General features: G+C 42.3%; 1 protein-coding gene across 7 annotated transcripts in view; it reads right to left on the minus strand.

Moving 5' to 3' along the window:
- The window catches only part of dip2a (DIP2 acetate--CoA ligase A), an 82485-nt gene that overhangs the window by 12970 nt on the left and 50600 nt on the right, over positions 1-18915 (minus strand). For 4 of the 7 annotated variants that reach the window (XM_086219968.1, XM_086219970.1, XM_086219969.1 and 1 more), the window contains 16 exons: positions 17908-18027; positions 17688-17807; positions 14357-14626; positions 11823-11960; positions 10522-10563; positions 8195-8314; positions 5470-5667; positions 5163-5254; positions 4646-4756; positions 3626-3749; positions 3429-3538; positions 2636-2738; positions 2035-2099; positions 1391-1484; positions 575-694; positions 316-430 (listed from right to left, as the gene is read on the minus strand). In XM_086219968.1, the coding sequence (XP_086076094.1) occupies positions 316-430; positions 575-694; positions 1391-1484; positions 2035-2099; positions 2636-2738; positions 3429-3538; positions 3626-3749; positions 4646-4756; positions 5163-5254; positions 5470-5667; positions 8195-8314; positions 10522-10563; positions 11823-11960; positions 14357-14626; positions 17688-17807; positions 17908-18027 (1942 nt within the window). The remainder of the gene's footprint in view (positions 1-315; positions 431-574; positions 695-1390; positions 1485-2034; positions 2100-2635; positions 2739-3428; positions 3539-3625; positions 3750-4645; positions 4757-5162; positions 5255-5469; positions 5668-8194; positions 8315-10521; positions 10564-11822; positions 11961-14356; positions 14627-17687; positions 17808-17907; positions 18028-18915) is intronic. The other 3 variants (XM_086219974.1, XM_086219971.1, XM_086219972.1) reach the window with 2 other exon arrangements.

Consider the following 18915-nt stretch of genomic DNA (forward strand, 5'->3'; position numbering starts at 1 on the left):
CAGAGAGATCCTTTTTGTTTATTTTAGAAGTAATGGGGAAAATGGTCATGGTGTGCATCTGTGAGAAAGAGTTTATGTGGCTTTATTATTGGTTTATGTCTTTGCCTATTTGTCATAATAATCTGACTCTATAACTAAGCTTTGTCAGAGGTACAGATTTGTAAAATTCAACAACTCTGTGTTAAAGAAGCACAAACCTCCCTGTGGGATCCAGCAGATGTTGCAAACACACTGTGATATAACAGGATGTAAATTTAACCATGGTGAGAGGTTGCCTGCTATGAGGCAAAGGCAGGTGCAGTAACAGAAGCTCACCTGCGGATGGCAACAGTCATGGCTTCTGAAGAGCTGGCACATGGACAGATCACCTCAGGTCGGAGCCCACGTGCCTGGAAAACGTTGAGAAAGGCATCGCAGGAGGATATCGACCCTGTAGTAGCGCGCACGCACACGCACACGCACACACACACACACGCCAGTCAGCAGATATATATGAAAACACACACACACACAAAAAAAGCTCTTGTTACTTTGAGGAATTGATGGCCTCATGATATTTTACAGTTTGACTCACAAGGGTTGGCTCCATCAGCTACGATCAGCATGCGCAATGAACTCAGGCTGATGTCTCGCTGGTCTCTTTGTGCCAGCAGAGACCAGTGCATGTCCCTTGACTTCACCACTGCTACCCGTGCTGTACAGACGACACGCAATCAACTGTGTTAGGCAGAGTCAAAGAGACAGGTGTCATGCAAACAGCACCTCTGTCATCCATTTTGATAGCCAGTAAGGGATCATAAACCCTGACAGCAAATAACTGACTCAGTTGCCAACAGGTGACTCAGCAGCACTCAAGTGAATTTTATTCAACACCAGCAGGCCTGCTGTCCTTGACCTCTGCCGGCTAATACAATTGAGCTGGAAATCAATGATTTCAACTGTTGCTTTAACCATCCAACCGATTCAAATGCACAGAGAGAATCAAAACAGTTAAAGCAAAGTCTGTCTGGTTGGCATGCCAGTCTCACGCCGCCTCACCAACGAGTTCAGCAGCATGACGCATCCTCAAATGCTCCAGCAGATTGGTGATGTTGGAACAAAGAAGAATTTCATCGAGGTCGTTTGCAGTTCAAATCCCAAATAGTCCCAAAAAGGTCATTTCTATTCTCCTATGCAACAAATCCTTCCTTGATCACATTTGCTGAAAATAGCATGTGTACCTGAATTATCCTGATAACACTTCATGTGTGCTAAACTATCAATATTCCTCACACTATAATGACTGCTACTGCATTTTACGATAATTGCAACTAAAAATCCACCTGCATTTAATCCCTCTTCATATGACAGAGCTTTAGCAAACTGTTACAAACATAATATTGACCCTCACCTTTGTATGTGTGAACCTTCTGTATCCAGGAGAGGGGGTTGACTTTCATCAAGGAGTAGGGGATGCTGATCACATGCATCCGATTCATGACACTCTACAACGAGAGCAGACAAGCATCAGGATAAGAACCAAAATACATCACGAGTACGTTACAACTACGTGCTGTCACTGTAAATAAGCTGCGTGTTATGACAAGATTTTATCTTATAAAATAAGCTTTGTGCTGCAGCTGTATCAGTTTTAGAAGTCAAACAGTGGATCATGTAAAAACTGCATGTAAATTCCAACGCATGTTTACAACCTGTTCATAAAAACAAGGCTACGTGAGAGTCAGAAGACATAGTTAGGATTTATTTTACAAGCTTGTAAGTTGGACTTCAAACATCCCAGTGGTATAATAAATGAGTTGGAGCCCTGCAGAGTGAGATGTTATGCTTTTGCTTTTCTAAAACTTGTGGAATTACAAGAGGTGCTTTTCTGCGCATCAGGACTCTGCTCACAGGAATTAATTTACATTCTGATATAGGCCTGATGGGGAAGAGAAAAGGAAAATAATGGATGAATGTATACAGTTCATCAATCTCTTGTATTTCTCATTACAGACAGCTATGACTAGCTTTAGCAGAGGGGTTAAAACCACTCACAGTGAGAACACCATGCCATAATCCTGCTTCTCTCTTGAAGTCCAGGACATTGGTGATGGTCTCAGCTGCAAATCACAAAGGAGATGTAACCAAGGGTAGAGAAGGGTGGGGGTGGTTGACACATACTTTTCTTTGCTGGGGAAAAAAAACATATCATTCCTCTGCTTTTAACACAAAAATTCTTTTGTAATATAGTACATCATTACTGGAGGAGTAATGATTTGGTGAAGTAACAAACTAAGGTTTAGACACAGACTTGGAGTGTCTCCTGGGGCTGCTGATGCAGTTAGGAGTTATTTAGAGTGAAACTGGGACACCGGAGGAGAGGAGGTGCCTTATGTTCTACTTCCTTGTATAAAAAAAAAAAAAAAAAAAAATCACAGGTCTGATGCAAATAACCACAAGCAGCATTTCAAACTTGATAGCAACGACGCTATCATCAGTAATGGTACAGATCAGAAACCAGGTTACGGAGATGAACATGTGTGTATGTGCTGTGTTAATCAAAGTAACTTGATGCTTTTCTCTGTGACAGAAGAATGAACAAAGGACAGAACAACGAAAGCAAACTCTCAGATGAGTACTTGAGTGATTTGCTCACCTTCAGTGTAGCCGCATGCCTGTGTGAGGGCATGACAGTGAGCCAGCATGGCTGAATGGCACACTGTGATCCCCATGGTGCTTCCCTCCTTGCTGGTTTTATACTGGGTGGAAAACACACATACAGGCACAGACACACACAGACACACACAGACACACACAGACACACACACACACACACACACACACACACAAGCTGATGCCAGTCGGTAGAAGAGCAAAAAACATCTTTTCCATGGGGATAAATGGGGGGGGTTCTTTCCTCTTCTACTCTTCTGACATGACTGATGCTATAGCAACACGCTACCTGCATCAGGAGTTTGTTTCTACAGAAGAGGTCCTAACAACTATTTAGTGAAATATACACCACTACATACACCAATCAGCACAGACCGTACAACCACGGAGGGCTACATGAGTGTAATACAACATCCCTGCAGTAAAAATCACACAATCATGAGAAGAATTGTTAATTATTTTATCTGTCATTTTGGAGATGGTCGAACTATACCGGGTTTTACTCATGTGCATCTTTATTTTGTCCATCTCATTCATGTAAATTAAGTTGACAAAATATCAGGAAAAGATCCCAGAATAAGTTAGTGTCAGTATGCAGCTCCGGAGCAAAAACGGAACAAATCCTCATGAAGGAGGGTTGTTTTATTTCAGGGCAGTTGTATTGTACTCAAACACCTGTTAGTAGTATTAATGTTTTGGCTGATCAGTGTAAAACAAAGGTGAAATACACTATCAACCATCATCACCAGCAACTCCATCCTTCCAGCTGCTCTCACCTCTATGTAGGCGATGTCATTACTGGCTTCCCGTATTGGAGGGTGCCAATCTTTAGGAGGCTTCACAACATGCTTTCCATCTGTCACGAACCACAGCAATCGTGGCCATCCTGCAGAGACACTGACATGAAATCAGTCCAGGAGGAATCAAACTATACAGGTAGACGCTCATAGCGATAATAAAATAGAGTCTGCACCTTTGAAAGTGGCTACCTCCCCTGTTTGTGCTTTGGGCAAACCCTTCTGACAAGCATCGGTGGTAAGAGCCAACGTGACCCCACAGCTGCCCAGCAGAAAGCCGATCTGTTGACTTCCTGCATCCTGAAGGGTTGATGAAGAAGCAAACAAACACTTCAACCACACAATGATCAACAATTAGGAAGCATAAAATTCCAAACATAAAAGCTTTGAGGGAGAGATGCACAGTGGGACTGAGGGAACAGACAGAAGAAGCCTCGGAGTAGCACAGATCAAAGCAGCAGCAGTTAAGAGAGCAGAGTGATGGCTAATCACCATCAGAATGTCTACTGCTGAGCATCAATGCCTGATCATCATAGGAATAAAACCCCAGATCTCTCTCTCTCTCTCTCTCTCACATGCACATGCACACGCATGCATGCGCGTGCACAGACACGCTCATGTTTAATTGGCTGTGCAAATCAGCTTACAGATTGACTGAGCAAAACATGTTGTGCAGAAAATAAAATAAAGAATAGGGGATACAAGGTGGAAGGAAAAAGAAAACTGGAAGGAGAGGAAAGAAAACTGTCAGAAAAGAAACCATAGAAAAGAAAGTTGGCGCGTCAGTCCAAAGAACAGTTTGCCTGTGAACTAGTACTTCGACAGGAAACACACGTCATTTCGCTTCACTCAAATCTCATCAATTACATCCCAGCGTCCTCTAACAGCATGCTTTTAAAGGGCAATCAAGAACAGGCATTAAAATTCTGCTTGTGTAATTTATGTGGGTGAATTTGGCTCAGTTTAAGCTGATGGATGTGCTGGGATTTAATGCTCAGGGAATTACAGCATGTAAGTGATAAAGTCACTGTAGCTGAATTCATGCAACAAATTCTAAACTAGTTGATGACCATAAACTGGACATTCATTGATAATAGAGTGAGTTCAACAGACTTTTATGGGTTAAATGTCCAGTAGAGGTCACTCCTACTCCTCACTCGTGATGAAGTACTGTCACTCAAAACCTGGAGATTTACCTTTTTGGTTAGCGGCACTTCAATGGGCACTGGCACCAGCTCTGCCAGGAGACAGCCGTAGAAGGCCACCATGAACATGACTGGATCGTTGTTGGGGAAAACAAGCGCAACCTACACATGTATCAAAGACAACGTGGTCATGGTGATGGACACTCGAGTCTCAGTTGAGACAGTGCAATGGTAATGATATTGTATTTGCAAAAAAAATAACCAAACAAAAATACACTGAGGATAAGGCACTAAAAATAAGCCTTTAGTAAAGGAGCAATCACAAACATTAAGATTTAAAAGTAGGTTGACTGCTTCACCCGATTCGTTTTTAAAACTCTTAACTTCAGAGACATAGCCTTGGTGCTATGGCTCTAATCTTGGCTTTATTGTGCTGTTGTTTATATCTAATACACGTTTTGATTAAACTGGATTTGGCTTACAAGAGAATCTATCAAATATCTTCAAATGAAACAAGGAATGTAACAGAGAACTGACTGCTAGTGAACACAGCTGTTTCATGACTTACTCTATCTCCAGGCATAAGCAAAGGCTCATTTCTGGTGCTCAGCTTGTTAAGAAGAGTGTAGGCCAATTTCTGACTGCGGGTCCATAGTTTACCTACAGTGGTGAACACACATATAACATATATTCACACAGATATTTCATAGTGATCAACAAACAAAACACACACCCAAAAAAAAAAAAAAAACCAACGCACTTGAGGTGATGGTGAATTATAGACTACAGGAGACAGACAGGCCAGAATTTGTTGGGAAAAAACCACAAAGTATGAATGATAATGTTTGGTGAATCACGGGCTGGCTGCTACCTACCATAGGTGAGGGTGTAGACAGGCTTGCCGGCATTATCTAGTGCTGTCAGACAGGGGCTCTTGGGCTGGGTGGTGCCCCATCGTTGTAAAGCTGCTGGCAAGGAGGGAGGCCAGTTGGTGACCACCCCCAGAGACTCTCCCTCAAGGGGACTCATGGGCTGACCTTCTGGCCTTGGCTGGTTGGGATCTGGCTGCTGGACTGAATGAGAAAACAGGACTGTCAGTCTGAGGTTGATTCAGGGGGAGGGGTGTGTGAGGCAGAACCTGGACTAGCTACTGGATCACATTTCTACTGGAGGGTGAGGGCATTTGGCCAATATGTAAACAGCAGGGTATGCAAATGCAAATCAGGATTTATGACAGTGCCACACTTTTCAATTTCTGCTGATAACTGCAAACTAAAGGTTGGGTCTTGATTTAAAATCAAATCTATACTACATATTTATTTTTTTTTTCTTAAATTTCTTTATATTAGCATCAGGGGCAGCATGGCTCAGAGGTAGAGTGGTCGTCTAGTAACCGAATGGTCGCTGGCTCTATCCTCACTTCCCCCAGTAACCATGCTGAAGTGTCCTTGAGCAAGATAGTGAGCCTCTAATTGCTCCTGATGGCCCTGCGACGGATTGGCGAACCATCTAGAGTGAACCCCGCCTCTCACCCAATGTCAGCTGGGATAGGCTCAAGCCCCCCCCTGCAACCCTTACCAGATAATATATGATAAGATATGGATGGATGTATTAGCCCCATAAAACTTTTTGAAAATAAATATTTTTGGACACAAGTCCCACCAGTTTTGAGAAAAGTGAAAACACAGACACAGAACACATTTCTGACCATCATCGGATATGAAAATTCCAGTGAAAATGCAAACACCAATACTGACATCATCAAATCAAGACAAGAAAAAAATATAGAACATAATAAATAACTAAACATTCAAAATATTACATAACAAAAATTCACACATAATATACTGTGTAGAATATAGATGAGGAGGAAGAGATACAAAAAACAGAAACTGGACACACAAATGGACAAAACAGAAGCGATGGATGTCAAGTGAATACTCGCTCTCTTCACCCAAACCTGTAAAGGCAGATGGCCGCCCACATCAAGTTCTCAACGTTTCTGCCCGTCAAAAGGCAAGTTGCCATCGCATATTTCATAAAAGTGCTTACTCACGGGGAATAACTGGGTTTTATTCTATTCATTATAACCACATTAATTCAAAGAGTGTGATTCTAGGCCTTATTTGTAAAGTGTTAGGAGCTGAAGTTTGTTGGGATTTGGTGCTGCATCGAGAGATCTGACTTGCTGTCTATGTATTCCGAATGTATTTTCTCCTCCTTTTAGTCTTCTTTTTAATCTTTCTTTAATAAGAAGCACATTAAACTGCACATGATGTCTGACATGCTTCAAATTTACCTGATAAGTGATAAGATATGATATGGCCGTACCCTGTTGCAAATTTTGTGATTATTCTCATCAAGCTGTCTGACTGTGATGGTAAACATCCTCCAGATCAATACAGATAAAATATCCAAGGACACTAGAGAATATTAGAGAAAACCCCCAGGAAATCTTGCACTGCTTGCACTGATACAATACACAAGTGAGCGGGTGAGCAACTGCAACACCCCTAATGGCTCCTGGTATGCTTACACCATCCCAAACCTCAGTGCGTCTTTTGCCTGAGTGATTTACATGGCCATGCTATATTTATTATACAGTCTCTTAGCGGGAGGATCAGAAATAAAAGGGAGAGGGGATCGCAGGAGAATGAGATGGTGGTGATGAAGGAGAAGTTAGAGGATTAAAGGTAAGTCGTATTCTGTACTTCGAAGTCTTAGTTGCCTAAGATACCTGTCCCTGAGAAACTCCCAGCTACCGCTCATTAAAAGGCACAGGCTTCCCTCTTTCCTTCATCCACCTTAGTCACACTTTGATTTGACATCCATCTCTTTTCTCCTCTTTGCACAGCCCTCCCTCTTCGACCAGAAAATAAGTGGAACTCTGAATGGTTTAACAGAGGTGGTAACACAAGTTCCCGCCAAATGAAACACCTCAAACAGGAGCAGACAGTGTTCCACCTGCTCCCATTTCACCACTGGGTTTTTCTGCTCACACCACACAGCCATGAGAAGCTTGCCATGTCACATATGCTTTGCCAAAGTCAGGACGGCTTTACAATAACCTGCTGATGTGTTACTATTCCTGCTGCTTTTTTCATTTGCACAGTGTTTATTTAGCCTGACAGCGTACCACCCAGAACCCCACCATGGGCTGGTTGGAATGGAGGAAATGGTTAGAAAGGGTTGGTCCACTCTGTGTGTGTGTGTGTGTGTTTGTGTGTGTGTGTGTGTGTGTGTGTGTGTGTGTGTGTGTGTGTGTTTCCAGTTCCCTTTAACCACTCCCTTCATACACCTGGTGGTCTCGGCTCCACAAAGATAAAAAAACAATCAGCGATCTAAAAGTATAGCTCGACTGTTTATTTGTGAGGCGTGGCGAGTTTCAGTGGGCCAATTTAACAGTGTAGCAAGAATTTCATAAATAACCAGAACTCCGAAGCTTGAAAATTCCACTAAAAGCTGCAGAAATATAAAAAATAAAGCTTCTCTGCCTTTCATATTCATAAAGGAGCAGTGTTTGTGAGAAGGGATTCTTTTTCATGATTTATTTATAACAAGAAAAAAAACTTAAATTAAATTAATGTCAAGCAAGCTTACCATCCAAAAGCTCCTCAAAGTCGTCAACGAAGAACTCCCGCAATGGCGGCCTTTTTGGTCTTTTCAGCGTGTTGAGCAGCTGCTGGATTTTGGAAGAGACGCGACTGTTGACTGGAACACCTGGACCATAAGATCGGAGGGGATAAAAAGAGGGAAAAAAGGGTGGGAAATAAACATGACAAGACAAAGATATGGAAAGAAATCCAGACAGAGAGTGAATGTAATGGATGAATGAAGAGGGTGGAGGCGTGTAGAGATGCAGATGGATTGATTGAGAAATGAATGAAGTAAAGAGAAGGGAGGAGTGAAGGGAACAGGGATGAGACAAGAAAAGAGAAAATGTCAGTACAGTCTTCAAGAGGACAACCAGCTGTCATTCACTCTGTGGCAAGACAACAAAACAGCAGACCTCCCGAGTCAACTGGAGGTCAAAGGTTAGCCTCTCAGTTGGCAAATACACCGATAAACCTTATAGACTAAATAAATCAGAAAACCAGGAGCCGCCTGCTGCCTAGCAACAAAGACGTCGCCTCACCAGCAAGTGATTCACGAGGTGTCTCGTATGTATGCTCGCTGCACATGTGCTCTGCTCACTATTCATGTTTGTAAGAGGGCTAGAATAAAAAACACCTACACTCCACTCAAGAAGAATTATGTATGTCAACTGACACATATGTTGAATTAGGTAATAAACTCTATTTGATTCACTTTTCTGATCAAAAGAATATAGTCAGAAGGCGATATCATAGGATTTTTGTCATGACAAAAGAATACAACGGACCAGGACAGGAAAAACAGAGGGAACAACAGCGAGAGCATTAGAGCGAGAGAGGAGAGCTGATGTTAAGCCAGATGTCTAAAATAAGAATAACACTACATTTCCTCCATATGAATTCATACTTAGTTTGGAAGTGGGGGTGGGGGGATGGGGGGGTTTGAGGGTGAGGGAGTATGAGCTGTGTCAGACATTCCAGACAGCCACAAGAGACGAAGGCCACAGCTGCACGCAGCTCGCCTGATGTGTCTTTCTATAATAAGTCAGGCTCAAGCAGCCGCCGTCTCCTCGTGTAGAGGTGCATGTGCAGGGGTCGCGCAACACCTGATGGGCCAATTAGAAAGCCCCTGACACAGATGACAACATCTGAGGGTCCTGAACCCCATCTACTCATGAGCCATGATCAATAACATCAGAGCAGATCAAGAGTCTGATGACTGGAACCAACACACGTGGCTTAATCATTCCCATAAATTACGTTAGATAGGAGACAGAGCTGCTGTGTGGTAACCAAAGGCTTGCTGGCTTAATCCTCACTTAGCCTGGAAACCATGTCGGTGTCCTTGAGCATGATAGTGAACCTAATTGCTCCTGATAATTGCCGCTGAGGTAGAAAGGTGCTGTATTAACACACTCCATTTACTTGTCTTGCAGTGTCAGAGATTTGAGATCCTCGCCTGTCAAAGTAAGGGGATATCTGAACACCAGGTAGTTGCTTAGCTAACAAACCCACTACCCTTAGAAGAAGTCAAGGACATGCCTCACTGGAAAAGATGCTCGTATAGGAGAGAGCAGTAGAGCAGCTGGCCAGATGATTAACGTCCTAATAAACCAGTGTTTTTAATTGATGGAGGTTTCACCACACATGGGTGAAGACTGCAACTGGAGCATCCTATGATGTACATGCTACTGGTAGCTGAGTATTTACAGGCGCTAAACCTTTCATCCTAAACATTTTGACTTGGTTATGCAGTGAAAGGTTTTTTTGAAACTACAATTTTCATTCACTTTTAGCAACAAAAGCTCAATCTTTATGAGCGAAGACTAACCTTTGAGTATAACAGTGCTTAACCAATGTTCCTAAACTTTGCATCAACCATCGTTATTTAGGCCCCACGGGGTGCACTCTTTATCACAAACACACAGCATCATCATCTTACTACACCCAAGGGACTTTGTAGCATCTCTCCATGCAAGAATCTGTCAATATTTTAAAAAGAAGAAGCAAAAAACAGTATGACACCATGCTGATTATTCACAGCCTCAAACGAACAGTGACACATGTCACAGAGAAGCCTCTTCACACTTCAACATGTTCAATTCAGGGAACGTGAAGGTTAGATATTGCTTCAAGATGCTATTTGCAAGATAATCAGCTACACAAATGCATACACACACGCACACACACAGAGTCACACATAGGGATCCTATCTTTGAATACAATTTAGGAATATACAATTTGCTAGACGCGGCAGTGGAGACGAAGGCAGAGACACAAATGCACAGGCGGCAGGCTGCACAAATATAGAGTTGAAGGAACAGTTATAAATACCATCCATTAAACTGAGGGATCCTTCACCTTTCCACTCACAGCCTGGAGGAGAGACACATCAGTATGTCAATGAACACAATCCTCTGTGTGTATACAGCTATTTCTTTTGTGGGGACATAAATCGGTTGCAGAGATGCAAACATTCCTTAATGTAAGTTGTTAAATTTTAGGGTGAAGAGGTGTAAGGTGATTGTAAGGTTAGAGTTCGGATCCAGCAAGCTATTGTTAGGCTTAAGGAAGGGAAGGAATTTAAGTCAATTGAATTTCTTCTGAACGTGGTTGTGAGCTGATGTGTGGTAGAATAATCTACCGACAACCAGACGTTAAGCCAGAGTGGGTTTATGATTTGTTTGTTGTTTACGGTTATTTTTAGCACTGACACATCTTAAAAAGTCCTTCCTCTTTAATGTGTCAGCTGCGTGGGCTGCCTTAGCATTTATTAAGCAGTGAAACAGATAATTCTTACATTCTCCTTGAAAGAGGAAGGATGGCAGTAAAGTGAGGGGAGCAGAGTTTTGAGAGTGCTAGATTATTAACACATTGGAGATAGGACTAAGGTCGCTGAACGGTAGTGGAGGGGTAGATTAGGATTGCACTACTGAAGTCATTAAACGTGCTTTGCCTCCATTATTATAACTCAGGTTGTGAGTTTATTGCATTTATTGAGGAAAAAAAAACCACAAACAATATTATGAGACATTACAATTTTAGAATTACATTCATAGTTTGAACTACTTTTCTAACAAAACTGCCGGGTACAGTGATTTAAAGTGGCACCTCAAACATTTACCTTCAGCCAGTTAACATATTGTTGATATCTCTGGTAATTAAACTCTTTTTTGACACTGTCCTTGTGGACCAATTATCAGTGTCTGTGACGGCAGTGGTGGGGTCAGACAAGACTGCACTTCTGAATGGAGGATTGGTGTTTGGAGGATGTTTATTTAAAAAAAAACAAGTCAAGAGGAACTGACAATAATTTTGCTCTCGACCGATGGCTGAGGTGTTTCTGTTACTTTTCAAGAGCATTACTATCTGCATTTCTATTCATTTTGACTATTTATATACTCTATTAGCATACAAATATTAAACTAGAGACATGGTGGTTTGGGAGTCTTTCTATGGGCAGAGGAGAGGTTCAGTGTTACCATGGCAACACAAGAGGGTCAGTCGGCAGCTTGTGCCTGTCTGATAGGCAGACTGACTAAGGAGAAGGCAGAGGGATAGGCAGCAGGGGAGAGAGGAACACTGGGAATGACGGTGTTTCTGTGTGTACAGATCTACGTGTGCAGGAAACTCACCATCTGCGGTCTCCATGACGCTGGGTTGATGGTTGTAGCCACGAGAGACGCCTCGCCCCGAGGCAACCGGGGGCTGCTCCGCATGAAGTGAGGAGCGCTCTGAAAGCCCCGTCACGTCAGGGGGAGCTGTGTGGTTATCTGTGGTGGGTGGGGTGTCGGGGGTTAAAAGGTCAAACGCAATACCTACAAAAGGGCTACTGCTACAAAATTACAACTCTATTTATTTCAGTGTTACCTCACCCAAAAAGTGTATTTGCCTTTGAAGTACTCTCATATAACTTAAGTTTTTTTTTCTACTGCTGCGACTTCTGAAGTCAGAAAGAGCCAACCACGTCCAACCACATTTAGCTTGAAGTTAATTGCCACCAACTACATTACAAACAACAGTAATACTGGCCAAAAATGTTACTTCACACAATTCTGAACAATCCACTTCTTTATCCTGCTTTATGTATCCAGATGTGAAGAACTCAAGAGTTTGTAAACAGACATTTTTTTGGCAGTTATGCCGCTGTTTGTAGTTCGTGGCAACATAAGCTGGAAACCAAATATATGTGGGGAGCTCTTTCTGCATTCTTTAGTCGGAAAGAATTGACACAGCGTTCAAAAGTATCGTTGTTAGTTAAAGGCATCTATTTGTGAGCACTAGAGAGGCAAAGAATACTTCTTGTGTGACGTATTATTTTAAGTAAGCAAACAAATTGATGTGGTAAATTAAGGATGGATTGAAAAACATTTTATAATTATATTTTTATATTGGATCTTAACAGTGACTCCATATTTATTTTGGCTACCTCGTCTGAAGATGAATGATAGCTTATATTCAGCAGATACATTCCCCTCAGAGAGTAATGTATCAACACAGAACAAGATGCCTCTGAAATATGATTATCGGGCAGATCCGAGGACATTTATGACAGCCTCGTGTTCTCTCTTTGAGTGCTCACCTCGGAGTGAAGTTACACATATAAAGAGAGGAGAGGAGAATACCATGATTGCTTTCACACACAGAAACTAAAACATCAGGCAATGCTACATGGGCTAAATATTTCAAAATAGGTAAGAGCTATTGAAGGTAAATCAAACATATATGGAATAAACCACAGCTGTATCAGGGGTGAGTGTTATTTCAAATGTAAACTTAGTACAGCTAATACGCTACGGCCGAAGCTGCATTCTGGGATTGAATGTTCTTTTTTTGCCTCGGTTTTGCTCCTCTTTCTACCAAAAGAGAGAGAGGGTGAGATTAAAACCTGCTTCCTCTGTTACATGTGGGGTTACACCAGGGGTACCTAGCACATGAAGGGATCGTGTTATTCCCCCAGTTCACCTCCTCCCAAAGCAAGACCCCAACAGACCATGGGAGGCACAGCACAGGAACCACGCAGCTTACCATTCAACGACATGGTCAATTGTGACTGTAGAGACGCCCAGCCATGCTAGAGGTAACACCTTGCGTGAGGAATCAACCTGGCGACCACCGTGTCAGTAGGCAACATAAGAGACCACTAAGGTTCCTCTTCCAAGCACCTAACAACTTATCAATCGTTTACACAGCAACTCTGTGACTTTAAAGTGTCTTTCTGAAGTTTCTGTGACATCATTGTCCCCACTACATAAAAATGTTGACCACGTATGATGTTGTATGAGTCTGAGGGGAGGAGTCCAAGGGGTAAAGGAACAGGGTTATACAGGAGATTTATTTAAAGCTCCTTTCAGCACCAGTCATTGCTGCTAGTTTATGACCGCAACCTTGAGTGGAAATGAGCCTGGGCAAAAAAAAAAAAGCAACAATCAGACACCTCCATTCTAATAGGAAAGCCAGCAACACAAACACATGAAACACAACAAGCAAGATCTCGCTTTGCTGCTGCTGCTGCTGCTGCTGCTGCTGAGAGGCAGGTGGGGGATACATTGGCTGAATTAAACCTGTGACTCTTGCATGGAGATGTGGAAAGCTTTTGACAGTGAAATGGACCCCTACACATGATGGGATGACAGTGAGATGCCAGACAAAGACGACTAATTAGAGGGATGCGAATTAAGACTGTGTCACTTGTCTTTCTCATGCCTCATTAAATGCTTCAGTGTATCTGGAGGGAGATAAGGTCTCAGGTGTAGCAGTGTGCATCTGGAATTGAGCTCTTTGAAAAACTGTCTAAGTGACATAATACAGGTTTAAATGACAAAGACTTGCATTGGCTGACAACAATAGCATGCTCCAAATGTCTCCTGAAATCAGCAAATGCACGACAATAGAAAATGATGAGGGAAATCAGTGTCCAGACTCTTTAAGTGATGTTTTTATATACTTAGATGAAGTGATTCAAAGCTGGAGGAGGTTCTACATGGGGGTTCCTTATCAAATGTTCAAATACAACTCATAGCCGCACCAGGCCTGCTAAAAATGTCGAAAAGCTTACAATCATTATTCACCCGCGGCCCGAACTGAAGTGCAGCATCAATAAAAAGAAAATATTGATGGGCCAAGCATCTGTGATGGTTTGTGATACTGAGTGTGTGTCAACACTGACCTAGGTGGGTGTGTGCCATGAGGTCGGCCAGCGCAGTAGCTGTGGTGTTGGCGTTGAGGGCTGCGTGGGCAGTGCTGTTGGTGGTGGTGATAGATCTCCCTCCTGGGTGGGATGAGGTGGATGACGCGGAGGATGAGGTGGACGAACCCTGGATGACACGGTTAAACCAGTGCTCAACGGCTGGGTGGCCGTGGCCCTGGTAGGGCGTGGAGGTGGCCAGACGTCCCTGTCGGCGCAGCGAGCCCTCGTCTTCCGACGCTGAGGAGGTGTCTGTGTTTGACAGGTCAAAATAGGGTAGCGTCATAATAGTGGACAACAACATGGGGCTGTGTGTGGTGTCACCGGGTACGAAAAGAATGGGTAGATCACGGCTCAACTAATAGGATAAGATGATATGCTGATGACACATTGTTATACTTATATATACTGGTACAAGTACATATAAGCTGGTGGGATGGTTTGATGAGTCCATGGAGATGGAAACTGTTTGGCTGAGAGAGGCTTGTTTTGAATGTGTTATGTAGCTTCACTGGTTGAATATGTCTTTGATATTTGACTGCCTTCAGGATTAGACACACTAACAAAGAGGCACGCAGGCAAAAATACAACTCACTGCTACTATAATAGAACTAGACAGACCAGAGAGTTTCATTTTTATAGAGAGGGAGAAGAGTGAGAATAAATTAGGTGCTGTGGGAAAACAAGAGTTGGAGCTGGCGTCCTTCTATACACTGAAAAAAGAACGAAAGCTACATTATGATAAGAGCAAAATCTGTACAGAATCACTATCATTATCTAAAGACAAAGTAATGACAACATTGCATATGCTTTCAGCACTGCTGTGCATTTACATAGAACCTATCAAATAGTAAAATATCTGCTTGACGCCAAGATGTATACAGTATCACCAATACATGACAGCGGTGTGCATGAAAACTGTACCTGCTGTAGTGAATGCTCAAGCTACTGTGGCTAAGCCTAAAAACAAGCCACTGATGATTTTACTGTCACTTCCTTGACGCAACTGTGAGCATTTGGTCACAGCATCAATAGCTAAAACTTCAAAACCAGGTAAAGATCGTCCTAAATAAACCACCACACTTCATCTGCAAAGCTCCCGGAAATGTTGAACAGGATCATTGATGTTAGACAAGATCAGGCCAGCCTGAGATTTGCATTCTGCACACTGAGTGCAATGAATGAGCTAAAAGGACTTTGGCATCGGGGTTTAGAAAAGCTCTGGTTACAGCCATCACAATCATCAATAAAGGCCACACTATAACGGATGTTCAATATTATCATAGGAATAAGCAGTGCTGGCCCAGGAGCACCAGAATGAAGTGCATCTCAGAACTACTATATGAAAGTTTCTGGGCAGACCTTAAGTAAGGAAGCGTAACAATAGTAAATGAATTCTACAAACAGAAAATAATTTGACTTATCTGCCCATGTATCACTCACAGAATGTTGTTGCAAATAAAAGCCACCTCGTGAAATCACGGTCACTTCACTCAAGCTTTCTCATGGCCTTGGAGACAGGCTGGAGGTTTAACTACAACAAGCTAAAGTTTGACAACCAGCAGTCTCATGGAGGTTATTTCACATTTATGATTCTGATTGTTATTCTCTGCCTGTCTCCAATATCTCAGTAACCATGACAAATTCAACCAGAGAGAGAGGGTCAGAGAACCAATGCAAATCAAAAATAGAGAGGAGTAAAGAAACTGAACAAGAACAATATACAATACTGCGAGACAAAAACGAGGACGGATAGTGACGACGAGACAGGGAGTGATTGAAGATTTAGAGGGAGGGCAGGATATAAAAGTGACAAAACCTAAGAAGAGACCATTGTTCTTTTGTTCCAGTGAATTTCAGAGTTCAAGCAAACAAAGAGTACGGTAATTTATGAGTAAAGCCTCAGCACTTTAGGACAAACGTCCACTCACTTTTTCTATACAAAGAGAAAATGTCTTAAAGCAAAATCATCACAAATGTTGGTATCTGAAGAAATCATGGCAATGATAGTACTGAATCCTTCACGCATGAATGGTTCGATCCGATTAATCTGTCCTCTATGTACGATAATTGGCCTTTTATGTTTAATTTATAGAAAGGAGTCAATGAATATCAGAAAACAAACAAGGAATTTAATGCCAAGGATTCATGAGCGTACTTTTTGCATGCCTTAAATCCGTTTGCTCCACTAACTTGGAGTGTGTGTGCAATCAATGGCTATGTTTACCCTGTTTGAAGAAGGCTTTTCATGCTATACTGCCTTGAATGACAAGTCTGAATGTACAGAAATTCCATTTTCTTTCACATTACTGCTGCTTCTTAAGAATCTGACAAGGAATAGTCAGGCATGTAGTATGGCTGGACATCAGCACTGTAGCCACTATAAATGAGCAAAATATAAGGCTGTGAAGGAAAACAAAGAAAGTTGATCATGCTTGCTGCATCATCGGCTAAAAACTCCAAAAAGGTCTAAATGTAACTTCTTCACTTAATTATCTCAAAGTTGAAAAAAGGAACACAACTGTGTTGCAACACTTGCAGTAAAATAGCCTTAAAGTATCACACATATTCACTATATATTTGTCAGTGATACCTATGTACTGTCCCAGTAGATCACTTACAGTAACCCAAAAAAACATGAGAAGACCCCCTCCTTTTCCTATTAAAACCTCAGTGTCTGAGCTCTTAATCCGTTTATTCACTCCATGACTGTGTTGTGCCTCTTCAGCAAGGACACGGGACTCTCAGACCCCCTACTAATTAACTCTAACCCTCAGATGACAAAGCCACTGCCTCACTTGTATGTCATCAAATCTTACAGAGGTATCTTCCTGACTACTTTTTTTGCTGTAGGACTGTGGAAAAACCAACAACAAAAGGGGCTTTGGGAGCCTTGATACCCCCCCCCCAAAAAAAAAACAAGCTGCAGAATGTTGTAAACTGCAGCTAATTCTACTAAAGCAGCCCACACAATACAAACTGTTATAAAACCAGGTGAAAGGTCGGCATTTCGAGACTATGTTAAAAATCTGATTATGTATCCATTATGCAACACATGTGGGAAGGTCAGCCTGGGAACACGCTGGTGAGAACGGACTCCTTTATAGTCACAGAGAATAGACACATTCATCAAACTGCATATTTCTTTCCATTTGCAAATGTTTGGCAACATCATCTTGGAACACAGTGAGGGGATAAAACGGTGTCAGCATCCTACACGCCAGTGCTGATGGGAACACACAGCCTATAATATGTCCAGATGTACAGAATGTGTACTTGATCACAGGATCATTTACAGGATCAGAGGTCTCACCTGGTGGGGTACATGCCTCAACAGAAGACTGAACTAGCACAGATCGTCTCTTGGAGGGCATGGGCATCTTCCTCTCTTTGTACTTTGCCAGAGCTGCTTGGACGGCTTCTGTGTGCAGATCTAAAGAAACATAATAATACACTTAAGCTACAGCATTTAAAAAAAAGGGGGGGGGGCACCAGGTATTTAAAACCCTCAGACTGAATGTCCACTTGATTACCAGATCTGAAGCGTTCATCCCTGGTGTTGGCAGCACGAGACTTGTTGTGTTTAGAACCTGGAAGAACAGCCTGGGACGAGGCCTGGATCCGATTGTCAATCTGAAGAGATGGATCTACACCTGCATAGGGAGAAAGAGACAAGGCCAGAACAGAGGGAACACAGTCAGGGTATCTTCCTCAAATGTTTCAGGAATACTATCAATAATAAACTCTTTGCAGAGGGTGTTGGACAAAGAGCACTGCAGCAGAACATTGCTCGACCAGATCAAGTATCCACAAGCTTAATGTTAATCCCTTTTTAGGCTGCTTTATTCTAATTCAGAAGAAAAGTATTCACTTCAATTAATCCTGCCTCTCGCAGATTTCCAGCTGCTTTCCAGCTTTTCAAGGAAAGTAAATGCAAATTACACAATTGTCACAGAAAGGAGGTGATTAAAGGATAATTCTGGTATTATTAAACCGGGGCCCATGTTTTGACGTCTAACCGATTACTGGGGACGATGATTATGAGACAAGGACATGATTACAGGCAACTGTGAAACTGGTGCAGCAGGGCATTTGACCACAATGAAGTAAACAGACCTTGTCTTTGCGACTGACAGGCTTAGTTTATTTTCATATATTGTGTCTGACAACATTATGTAAATGATCCCTCCAGAGATAGATCTGCATCTGAAGACAAGTCAGCTTTGACATCTCACAGGAGGAGAGTTGTTGCAGTAAGGCAAAAGTGTAAACATCAGTTACAGAGCGACGTCTGGGGAAACGTCGAGCACAGAGAGCGTTAAAAAAAAAAAAAATCACCATGGTGTGCGTTTGCACAGTTCCAAATTGTGGCACAGGGGATAAAATGACACCAAAGTTTGGGATGTTTTCATAGTTTTTACTTAGTTGACAGGGACACACTGAAGTTGGAGCTGGGGCTTCTTAATAATGATCATTTGAACAAGATAAGATGAGACAAGAAGAAGAAACCTTCCTTAAAAGCAGGGTTTCCTGACCATCAA

The sequence above is a fragment of the Aulostomus chinensis genome, chromosome 12 (assembly GCF_037954235.1).
Source record: "Aulostomus chinensis isolate RoL2024-O1b breed Wild chromosome 12, RoL_Achi_v1.0, whole genome shotgun sequence".
NCBI classification, from domain to species: domain Eukaryota; kingdom Metazoa; phylum Chordata; class Actinopteri; order Syngnathiformes; family Aulostomidae; genus Aulostomus; species Aulostomus chinensis.